This window comes from Conger conger, chromosome 11 (assembly GCF_963514075.1).
Source record: "Conger conger chromosome 11, fConCon1.1, whole genome shotgun sequence".
Taxonomy (NCBI): Eukaryota; Metazoa; Chordata; class Actinopteri; order Anguilliformes; family Congridae; genus Conger; species Conger conger.
Genome location: NC_083770.1, coordinates 31722232 through 31734181, shown reverse-complemented (window position 1 = coordinate 31734181; position 11950 = coordinate 31722232). Strand labels below are relative to the sequence as shown.

General features: G+C 43.6%; 1 protein-coding gene across 1 annotated transcript; it reads left to right on the top strand.

The window, feature by feature from the left end:
• Nucleotides 1-837: 837 nt before the first annotated feature.
• On the top strand, nucleotides 838-11811 carry rad9b (RAD9 checkpoint clamp component B). The gene is made up of 11 exons (XM_061259437.1): nucleotides 838-976; nucleotides 1355-1425; nucleotides 1678-1815; nucleotides 2123-2237; nucleotides 2971-3070; nucleotides 3538-3644; nucleotides 3839-3945; nucleotides 5548-5612; nucleotides 6550-6684; nucleotides 9419-9665; nucleotides 11508-11811. The coding sequence occupies exons 1-11, from the start codon at nucleotides 943-945 to the stop codon at nucleotides 11670-11672; spliced, it is 1284 nt and encodes a 427-aa protein (XP_061115421.1). The 5' UTR covers nucleotides 838-942; the 3' UTR covers nucleotides 11673-11811.
• Nucleotides 11812-11950: the final 139 nt, after the last annotated feature.

Below are 11950 nucleotides of genomic sequence, written 5' to 3'. Positions count from 1 at the left end.
TTTAACGATAGACCATGTCACTGGATGTGACCCTTTTAAGAATCATATTGCTCACATCAGTACTATTTCAAGGGACCAACCTTTGTTTCAGGTCCTGCTTTTCTCAGATCAAGCCGATACAGAATAGTTCCCTAGAGGCCACTAGGTGGTGCCATGTAAAAAGCCAACACACTTAAATTGGGCCACAGACGCTAAACGGTTCTTATAGAACCTTCCATATGTAACGTTATGTCGGCCATATTATTAACAAATTAGCCTACTTTAAGTTCAATTCTGAAAAAATAAGCAACGTTTTATGGAAATATCACGACAAATAAACTATAGGCTATGCTTTCGTTATTTTATAAGTATTTTATTGACTACCGGCGAAAATTCCTAGTTTCCAAATTGCTGACAGGAATTCTGAAGCACGTTGCGTTAGTTCCACGATGGTAAGTCGTTGGAGACTTTCAGGAAAGCAGTATAATTTCTAAATACACTTTCAAACCTAACTTACATTTTGAAACAAGATAGGCCTAATAGATAGGTAGGTATGGACCTTTAAGATAAGTGAAATGTGGTACGTCTGGCTTGAACTAGTTAAGATCCTCAAAATCGGACATGGAACAAGAAAGAGTAGATTATAGGATTTATCTCCTTTTCAAGAATACCGACCAAATTGATTCAAAGGTCAAAAATCTGTTGCCTTTCCGTGACTTGCATCCCGCCACAGGTGTGTGGTTGTGGCATACCCAAGGCGCGAGGATACGAAACTGACGGGCCAGCTAACATTCTTTGTTGTATGTACCAATGTCAAGTCAAAATGACTTTAGACGTTGGTTTTATTAATTAACATAGCTCATTAGTAACATTGGCTAGCTATAACTGTCTAAAAACTTGCTAAATCTGTCACAAACGGTGAGAGCTTCTGACAAAGCATAGAGATAACGTTAAATTGTCAAAATGAAATGCGTCATTGAAGGAAACAACGTGAAAGGTAACTAGGCCTATGGTTAGGCAATTTGGCGGATAAAACTATCCTAGGCTTGTCATTTTGTTAAGTTTATTTATTTATTCTTTCATTTGAATGTGGCTTCGTAGTTTTATATGTTAACTTGCTCTGTTCTGGTGACTAACGTTAGCTCATTCTCTAGCTAGTAGTTAGTTAGTAGACTGACGAGGCAGTGCTTAACAACCTTAACTTAGCTAGCCTAACGTTATTGTGACCACATGCGTATTTTTGACGAAACGTAAAGGTTCCTTTGGTATTTAGTGTCGTTCGCCATTTAACCTAACGAGTAAATGGATCACGTATTATTTTGTTACTATGTACACAATGCTGGCGAGAAAATGTTTGTCTCCCTGTTATTGGCAGTGTTTGGGAAGGCCCTTCATGCGCTGTCACGCATTGGCCATGAAGTGTGGCTGGACCCTCTGGAGAAAGGAGTGAGTGGCATCAAGAATAAGCAATAAACCTAGGTTTCCAAAAGGGTTAGGGTTAGGGTCTGATCACCTTAAAGTTTCATGCAACATAAAACCTGTTTTTTGCAACATTGTTATCTAAATTCAGTATATGTGACTGGTTCTGGCTCCAGCAGCTACATGCACCAGTGCCTGATAGATCTAAACCAGTGGGTGACTCTCAGTTGAAGTTGTGTGACAGTGTTCAGTTTTGCCCCTGCATTTTTCCCTCTGCAGTTGGCAATGAGGTCAGTGAACATGGCCCACTCCGCCTATGCCTACTTCCTTTTCTCACCGCTGTTCTTCCAGCACTATACGCAAGAAGCAGATCTACCCCATGACCCCAAGGATCTGAAGTGCAAACTGGCCATGAAGGTACATACCTGACCAAAATGTGTCAATTTCTGTGTAACTTTGACCTCTCTACATGTAGAGAGGGAACCTTATGGATTAAAAGCGTCTGCCAAATGACGTAAATGTAAATGTAAATGTAAACTTTGTCTTTGGCCTAACCCACAGGACATAAACAAGGAACATAACGTTACTTATTAATAAATGGCCAAAAAAGTACATGAAACAGTACACATTAAAGCATGAATTATAAATGACGATAGAGGGATATCAAATGCAGGACTTTTAAAGGGCCGCTAGGTATGACAGGTGTGCACTTCCTTTGTTTCAGTCAGTGCTGCCACTTTTCCGTTGCCTAGCTACCATCGAGCGCAACGTGAAGCGGTGCAAAATATCCATCAGCCTCCCCGACAGCCGAGTGATTTTCCAGTTTTTCTGCAGGCATGGTAGGCATCCTTAAAAACATACGACACAAAGCCAACGCACAAATGTATTCATGAATTATATACTGGTCTTTTTTATTAAACTGCCTGCTCTGTCCAGCTTGCAATTTGCTGTGATGGTATCAGCAGTTTTTTTTTTTTTTTTTTTTTTTTGCCTTGAATTAATTCATGGATATCTCAATTCTGGATTATGCGCTTTTGTCCTGCTTATGAATACACCACTGCTTATGAATCATCAGGAACTTACACAGCCTCGGTTCCAGGAGCTCCTGTGAAATGTGCCTCAACAATCGGCCAATCACTGAGGTCTTCCTTTGCAGCCATGCTTATTTTTTTACAAAGGCATAATTTATCATTTGTAGCAATTGAAATAATTACACCCTTGCCTTCTTTGGCCAAAAGTTAAACTAAATCAGTACAGATTTTTCAGATTATTCTTTTCATGGCATAGAGTAAACAGGAGAGGGCAGTGGAAGTTAGTTTATTCTCCATCAGAATTAACTGCTCTCAACGTTGTTGCATGCAAATGCAATATGAGACTTTTTTCCCTCTTTGGGTGTGTATTCTGTTTGCTTTCTTTCTCTTCTTTTTTGCCTCAGTTGAACCCTTTAGTACAGTCCACATTATAATCACATTGCACACAGTCAGTATTGTTATTGGGTGTGGTTATTGAATTAATGTGTTGCTTACAGAAGGTGTTAGTACAGCTTGCCCCTATGTTGCCCCGACGACACAGGTATCACCAAAACACACAATCTGGGGTTCCAGGAGTGTGCGCCCCTCCAGGCTGTGTTCCAGGTCCATCTCTGTCCCAATGTTCTCAAGGCCCAGGCCAGGTGAGGAGCTCATAGGTCACACTTGCCTACATAACTGAAGACAATTAGGAATTTTGTAGTAGTAGTAGTTTGCAGTAGTATGTAGTATTTTATAAAATGATGTATATTGTTTTAATTGTAAATGATGTGTGGATGTGAGCAGGTGTCTGTGTTCCCCTGAAAAGTATTTGTGGAACATGCTGACCGCTGGCCTGGCGCCTCTCAGGTGGTGACGTTGTTTGTAAAATAGTGTTGAAATTGGATGAAATAGAGGAAATACAGCCAGTGACCTTTTCTTTGACTGCATGATTTAACATGAATTCACTGGTTCATGCAGAACAGAAAATATAACAGACTGAAGCTGAAGACTAATTTTTCCTAATGGTATTTTATAGAGAAAAGCTGCTTTTCAGAGAATGATAGTTGTCAGTAGGGTGTGTGAAAATTACATAATAACAGTCCTCTTTTTCCCACCTGCTTTTAACCAGACTTCTTGGAGACATAATAATGCACTTTCCTGTGTACCAAGAGGAGGTCACCCTGACACTGTCTCCGATGAGGGTGGATGTGAAGAATTTCTACGAAGAGGATAAGGGTTTGAGATAGTTCCATCTCTATGTTGACTTATTATTTGCATCTTTTTAATTTCTATTAACCTGCTCTGTTTCAGAACCGTAAAATTCTTTCAGTTTTGAACTGTTAAAGAAATCACACAGTGTGTCTTGGAGAAATGGCTGCTGGTGCTTGCATTGTGCCTGGTCTCATGACAGCCTCTTTATTTTGGAGCAGAGCTCATGAGGGGCATGCACACAGAGATGTCCCTGCACCCAGAGGAGTTTGACTATTTCCAGGTCGGAGTGGACTCTGACATAACCTTCTGTCTGAAGGAGCTGAGGGTAAGGGGTTATTTTAGGATGGGTCGTATGCTTTGGAGCTTATTTGGGCATATTTATGAGCTGGGCTTTCACTCATTATATTTTGGAGCACCCAGCCCAAGCAAGAGTAGGCATGTTTGCAGGTGGTTTGACTACCCCAAAAAACTCTAATCTTTCCTCTGAAACTGAAACTGAAATCCCAAATCAGATTTGGGCATGAGTTCTTCCCTGCCCACTGGGGCACGTTGGACAGGGAATGTGGGCTTCTTGTTTCTGACAACCAAAAACAGTACTGAAGTATATGTGTGTATGAAATCCGTGTGATAAAAGGACGGTTACTCTTGGGATATATTCCCCAAGAAAAGAAACAACAAAAATATAGAAGGTAACCTGTAAAAATAGTTGATTGTGGTGTAAAATGTAAAGCATTCAATTATTTTTAATAGTAGAGTCCCAGCTTCTGTCATGTTCAGTTTATACCTTGTGCAGGTTCGATGGCACTCCTTCATTGACAGCGACATCTGAAAAGTAGTTAAAGGCCCACACACGTCAAATAGCAGTTTGATCCTAAAATATGCATACTTCTATCAACTTTTTATTTAGTTTTTAATTGATTCAGTATGGAACACAAACCAAAAGTTTGAGGATGATATGAAAAGCTCAAAAACACCAGAAATATGTGTATGGGCCTCTAAGAGTCCCTTCAAATATTTTGCTCTTTGTTGTTCCTTTGAATGACTCTAATTCTGATGGTGCACTATAGGGTCCAGAAGCACCTCGTCCCTTGGTTATTTTTGGGTAGCACACTGAGCATTAATCATGGGATAACGGGCTACCTGCTGCTTGATGAGTTTGCACCCTCTGTCCCATGACCTTTACCCTGGTTTCCCCAGACCCTGTTTGATCAGCGCATGGCAGTGGAACCCCCACTTAGCGTAGGCACTCATTACAAGGCAAAGCCATGCGATCGCTGCGGGATTCTGTCTGGCCCTGATTCCACTGGGCAGGTGGACCTGGCTTGCATAATTCAGCTGCCTACCTGTCACATTGAGTTACAGGGACATTCCCAGCATGGGCTGCTGGTGCCAGGGTAGGAAAGTACAGCTTCACATGATGATTTACCATGACCTCTGACCCTGGGGTTCAGTGAAACTAGTGATAAATTTGCCCTCTGCTTACCGTGGATCTTGTCAGAAAGCAGCATCATGTAGGTTGTTTTTGTTTTTGACTCTATATATTACTTGCACAATGCCCAAGTCACTTTATTAAACATTTAACATTTAACATCTTTTTAGCAACTCCCTGTTAGAAATTATACTTTATAAATTGTAGTTACATCTGACCAGTCATGGTTCAGGATGAGTGTTTAAGCTGATGGCCTTTTCATCATAGTTACAAAGGAGGAGCCGAGAGACCACTGATTAAGGCCAACAACCACCATCAATTGTAGAATAAAACCGGGAGTAGATCCACCACAGACAAAAGGGAAAATCCAACATCCCTGATTTCAAATGCCCAGTCCTGACTCTAGGCCTGTACCATTGCTGCAGCTACCGCTCTCTGTAATATGCCACCCCAGAGCTACCACCGTTAAGTTTGATAAAGGGGAATCTCTGTTTTTAGGGGTTGCTGTCCTTCGCTGAGTCCTACTGTCTGCCTGTAGCCATCCACTTTGGATCACCAGGGAAGTAAGTACTTTTTCCTTTATTTTTCCTTTTGAATATTGTTATGGCGGCACGGATGGTGCAGTGGGTAGCACTGCCGCCTCACAGCAAGGAGGTCCTGGGTTCGAATCCCCGTCGGCCGGGGCCTCTCTGTGCGGAGTTTGCATGTTCTCCCCGTGTCTGCGTGGGTTTCCTCCGGGTACTCCGGTTTCCTCCCACAGTCCAAAGACATGCAGGTTAGGCTGATTGGAGAGTCTAAATTGCCCGTAGGTATGAGTGTGTGAGTGTGTGAGTGTGTGAGTGAATGGTGTGTGTGCCCTGCGATGGACTGGCGACCTGTCCAGGGTGTATTCCTGCCTTTCGCCCAATGTATGCTGGGATAGGCTCCAGCCCCCCTGCGACCCTGTTCAGGATAAGCGGGTTAAGATAATGGATGGATGGATGGATGGAATATTGTTATTAATAATATTGATAATATTGATCATAGGCTGTTGAGTGGCATATCACAGGGTGATGCACAGTTGGCTTGAGCATCACCCAGAGATGGTAGGGTTTCAGTCAGCTTCGCTCATGCTGAAAGCTGCAGAATCCTTTGTACAGCACCTTTCATACATTGTAGCAAAGTGCTGCACACCGCAGCTGGAGGCTGTAAGTTCCCTGTTTGGGCATACTGCCTTAGACCATTTGAGCAGAGGGAAATTGCTGTCTTGCCCTCTGAGTTACCCACTTTATTATGTGACCTCCAAGAGCCAGGGTGAATGGGCTGCTCAGACTGTCAGAGAGCTCAGACTCTAGGCTTAGGATTAGTTACCCACATGCAGGGCAAACTCTGGGGCAGGTGCTGGAAAGAGACGATTAAGCAAAGGTCTGGGGCAGTATAAAGGAGTGTGACTGGAGTGTAAATACAGGTTCCCTTGGGTGTTGTTGGATTTTTGGGATGGCTGTCCTTCTGCTCTCTCAGGCCGGTGTCCTTCTCTGTGGTGGACATGGTGCTGGAGGCTAGCGTGGTGCTAGCCACCCTGGCTGACCCGGAGAGCAGAACCCCCTCCCAGGCTGCAGGGCCCCAGGAAGAGGCCAAGACCCATGCTGCACCAGGGTAAACCCAGTCACCGCCCTGCTCGCCTTCTCCACCGCCTCCACCAGCAGAGGTGTGGGTGGAGGTAACGGGTTACAGTTTCAACAGGCCGAATGTCCCCTCAGTGGTGCTGTACAGTGAAGGGCTCCCAGTGAAATTTACCTGTCTGAGTCAGAACAAGGCTCCTCCCTGCTGACTCACTAAAATGGAGTGGCTGCAGCTCACACAACCTCACACGACTCACACAACCTCATACGACTCACACGACCTCACACGACTCCACACAGACAGGCGCAAATCATTTGATAGTAAAAGCAAGTTTAAAAAAATAAACTAAAAAAACACATTCCCTCAGCTCCTTCAGCTCCCAGTCACCCACTGCCTCATTTCTGCAGGGCTTACCGCAGCTCTGTGACAGACCAAGGTGTCTGTCTATGTGGGGCAAGGCAGTGCTGCAACAGGGCCCTGAGTACCATCTGTACGCCTCGTAACCGCTAGTGACCCTTCTGGCTTGGGCTGTGATGTCAGAGTGGCTCTCCGTATTAGTGTCTGCACTCTGAGCCAGAGAAGAGGCTCACACCGGTCCCAGCCGGCTCTGCTGCGCATCACAGCACATCTGGGTTGCCCACGCACACTGCAGTCCAGCTCAAATCACTCGGTGCTGATGCTGGCAGCTGAGTGCACCCAGACACACACACATTTATCACATACAAGGGTGGCTGCGGGCTGTCTATTTTCTATCTGTTTCAATGTAGTTTTCTGTTTTTGCATTAATATATCATTTTAATTTGCTCATATCAAAGGATTGTGTTTTCTTTTTGCAATCTGAATATAGCCTCTATAATCTGTTGAGGGATTTTTTCAGCTTGTGTGGTATTTGTAAAGACTCACATGCAAAGATGAAGCCACATGTGATTTTTTTCCCCAACAATAGCAGCTTTAACACCAACTCCTTTGAAAGAATACAGCTCTTTTAAATTTAGATCTGAGTTCAACAGTAGTACAACAGAAACCCCAAAGTACATCAGGCATCCAGGAAAAGCAGCATTGGTTATGTAAGGGCACTGATAATTACAGACTGTGGCTCTCTGCCTGATGAGAGATGACATGCCATCCACCCTCACTCTTTGTTCTGTGAGGGGCTTAATTTTAAAAAGGGTGTTTTTGAGGATGTTCTAAATTTCAGTTAACAGTTAACTGAAGCAGTTAAAAACTAAATGAAATGGCCACAGTTATCCTGTGGACTCTGGCTGTCTCGCTTGCTTCTGGTTCTCCAGGTCATCCCAGGCTGGCTCAATCAAGTTGTCCTCTGAAAAGTGGTCTATTAATTAATATTTAACTTTATTTAAGGAAATATACATGTTTCTCTAACATTTAATTTTTTGGAAAATGAATGTTTGGAAATCTCAAATTAGCTCTTTTCTACTGGGACACTAATGCAGGAAACATCCAAGACCAAATTTATATAACAGAAATCTAGGGTGCCTAAGACTTTTGCACAGTACTGTATATTCAGGCACATCGGTTGAATGTATTTTCATCCCAGTGAAGAGAGACCTAACTAAACCGGGGCATTGCGTGAGAAGGGAGCAAGGTCACATGACACGGCTTCAGCTGCGGAGACCAGCGTGGAAGATACTGATGACTGTAATCAATTGTGACTTTTTTGGTTTATTTTAAACCTGGTGAAAAGCAGTGCCTGTAGTTATATTAGGCATGTGGAACTCAGAGACTGTGCAGGTAAACAGAGTGGGGCCTGCAGCTCACAGTGTGCGGCTCTGAAGCACTGTCAGCACAGGGCCAGCGCTCTGGAGTGTATTCAGAGAAGGGGCGTGGTGTTCTTCTCCACTCCCTCTCCCTCTCTCGCACACACACACAGACACACACGCGCCGGCACGTGCTGAGCCAGCCCCTCACGCGGCACAGATATGCATCAGGACCCAAACACATGGATTATCTACACTGCGCGGTCTGTGTAAGCATGCACATGCGTATTCTGCCTCCTGGAGAATGGCAGGACATACTCACTTATTTCATCATGAGCTATTCATGAGGATGTCTTAAGTCTCAGAGTCCATTAATGCTTCCTGAACAGAGCTGTTCAACAAAAGAATGTAATACTAAAAAAGGAATTAATCAAAATCTGTTAAATGTGACATTGGGTTGTAAAATTGTTACAGAATATATTATCATTTATTTATTTTAAATATATATTTTACATTTTATTTTATATATAATTTATATATTGTTTCACTTTACTCAGACTGGGAAATTGGAAAGGGTTACAGATTACAGTGTAATCTCCTCTTTATCTGTAACCCTTTACATGTGTCACAATATGGAGTTGAACTCCAAGCCACACTGGGGATTTGCATACAGGTTGCGAGTTGGCTGCCCAACTGACAGCACCACATTCCTTCACTGCATGCGTTTAAAAACGGCCATTTTTTATCCTACAATTAAAGCCGTATTTTAAATGTAGACCACTCGAGAGATGTAGTCTTCTCGTATTTCTTGTGTGGCACTTGCTTCTGCTTGGAATCAGACTGAAGTAGTTATTTATGGCGGTAACCTCCCATGAAGTCAACATGACCATCTTGATCATGTGCGAGTACTTTCTTAGAACTGCAGCACCGGTTCAAAATAGTCTTTTTCAGGCAGTCAAGTAGCACGTCCCTCAGTAAAGTGATGCTGTATTACTAATGGGAGAGAGAGACTGAGCTCACAGTGCCTGACATTTCTGACATGTTTTTAGGTGTGGAGGTGAAGCAGACTCTCGCGGCCCGGCTGCGTCCCAGCCTCTGGTCCAGGCTGACGTCACACCCCGCCTGGGCCCTGTGGGGGAGCTGGTGGCCTCCAGTCAGGGCAGCCCTGTTTTTAGTGGGCCGGCCCGTATGAGAGACCTCCTCTACCTCCACAGGAGGGGCCTTGTCCATGATGGAGGAGAGGTCAGGGGTCAGCAGCCCACCGCTGCTACACCTGTGCCTCCAGCTGCATTGAAGGTAAGCAGGACGGCTCACAGCTGCACTGACCACTGTGCCATAGGAGTAAAGCAGTGCCCCAAATCTCCCCTCTAAGATTGCTGTATGTCTCAGTCATGATGATAAAAAAAAGAAAAAGTAATGTAATATTCAAAGCACTCTTGAGCAGAAGGATGCGGTTCATTGTTGTTATGAGGATTTGTCAAACAATGAGAAAATAGGGAAAATTAGGGTATCAATTTTACAAGCGCACTCGGGAAAACAATGAATGTAATGTAATGTGAATTTCTGTCCATCAGGCTTAGTTGGCAATCTAATGAATAGCAAGCATCCTGCTAAGCAAGGCAAAAGAAAGGTTTGGGTTTTTTGCCAAGTTTGCAGGAGATTTACTTGCACCTGAACTACATGAATAATGCATCCCGGCTCAGTTCAGTAATGACAATAATGGCTATAATTTATAAGGAGCCTCCAAGGCAAATCCTATAGCCTTCTCTTAGCAAATCTAGCACTCTCTTTCGGGCCATTAATTACCTCCATCTTTTGGTGCAAAATGCCTGCAATCAGGTGGGTGCTGAACATCTGGTGATCAGTATCAAATGATTTGAGAATCCTTTCAGGAACTTCTATATAAATGCAGTTTGATATTGTTGCAAAGGTAGGATGACATTTTGTTTAGCTGATGGATTTAGCCTGATGGGTGTTTGCATGGCCAGACTGTGAAAGACTGTTATAAAATGACACAGTGCGAAGCAAGACACAGTCCAGTCCGACACACCCTGTTATTGGAGCAGCACATTCAGTACTCTGGTGCATTAGTGGAAAATCACTGGCAGCCTCCCATTGTGTCGTGACCACAACCACCAGATTCTGACACCCCCGGTGGCAAGACACGTAATTGCACCTTTTGAAGTGACGCACATCAGTCCGAAGTAAATACCACGTTTGCTGGGCAGACTTTATGAATTGGCCTGTTGACCCCTGAGGTTATGTGTATGGAATTACATCATCAACATTTACAGTTGTTTGTGTTTGCCAATCTATGTTGGATTGATAAGGGAAGATATATATTTTTTTACTAAACCATTGCTCTCTGCTTTTCAGTCATAAACTCTTTTGTGTGTAATGCTTAACCAGAAGCAGAAGCTTATCAATATTGCAAAACGGATCTTGCTGTTCTGTAGAGAGAGTGTGCGATGGTTAAGTGGATGCTGGCAGTGCTGTGTGACTCAGGTGTCAGAGCTGCAGCAGAACAGAACCCTCCGTGCCCCACGTTCCAGTTCTGTCCTGTCCCTGATGTCCGTTCACCCGCTCATTCACCTGCACTTAATAAATTATGTATTTATTTTTATCTGCACTCTTTAATTCAGTGATGGGTGCAATTTGTTACCTTCAAAAAACCCCTGGTTGGTGCCAAAGTACATTCTAAGTACAAAATAAATTAAATAGTGGGCCGAAAAGACAAGTGTACATATTTTAGTGTAACACTGTAATTTTCCAGGACATAGCGTAATATAATGGATTAATTTTAATTTTAATAGATATTTTGTTTAGTGTGATCCTGAACCTTTTATAATAGTATTACTTCCATTTAAAGCCAGTATATTCCTCCTTATCTTGATGGCCTGTTGAGAAGGCTAGAGGCCTGCAGACTAGACTCAAACCTCAGACCTGACTCAGCTGCTCAGCGGTTTGTTAAGGACACTGATCACAGCAGTTGTTGAACGTGCTTGTATATGCACTTTTGCTTAATTCACCAATGGATTTTTGCAATTTTACTTAAAAAATAGAATTTCACCTTCGTCAGAGAGTCATGTGACGGGCTGTTGAAGGTGCTGCTGTTTGGGGTTTGTGGGGTTTTTGCAGCTGTGCTCCCTGCTCTTTGGTGCCGTGTCCAGGCAGCAGGGGGATGGAGGCGTCCCTGCAGCACCCAGTCTGGTGTGCTCCAGTGACACGGAGGACGAGGTGGGATTCGACACAAGCCCACGGCCTCCAGAAATGAAGACCTCTGCAGGGCGCAGAGAGATCTGAGCACAGGTGCTTTTTATGAACCTGGCCTTAGGAAAATGCTGGTGTGGGGACTGGGATTCCTGAGAGTGTTGCCACATTGGCTGACCTCGGTTTTATCTTCCATTATTCTGTTAATTTGCAATTGCTGGTACTTTTTACCTGAGACGTTCCCCTGCAGGTCCCCTGTTACCGACTACACTTTGGTCTCATCCTGATGAGAACTGCAATAACACACTGCAGTCTTCTTTTGTATAAAAAGTATTGTATAAAAAGTGTGTAAGTGAACAACACACTGTACT

Excerpts from the sequence above, each read along its gene's own strand:
- rad9b (XM_061259437.1), top strand. The coding sequence starts at position 943 with ATGAAATGCGTCATTGAAGGAAACAACGTGAAAG. Across the intron at positions 1,816-2,122 it reads AGTGCAAACTGGCCATGAAG|TCAGTGCTGCCACTTTTCCG; the intron begins GTACATACCTGA and ends CCTTTGTTTCAG. Across the intron at positions 3,946-5,547 it reads TCTGTCTGAAGGAGCTGAGG|GGGTTGCTGTCCTTCGCTGA; the intron begins GTAAGGGGTTAT and ends CTCTGTTTTTAG.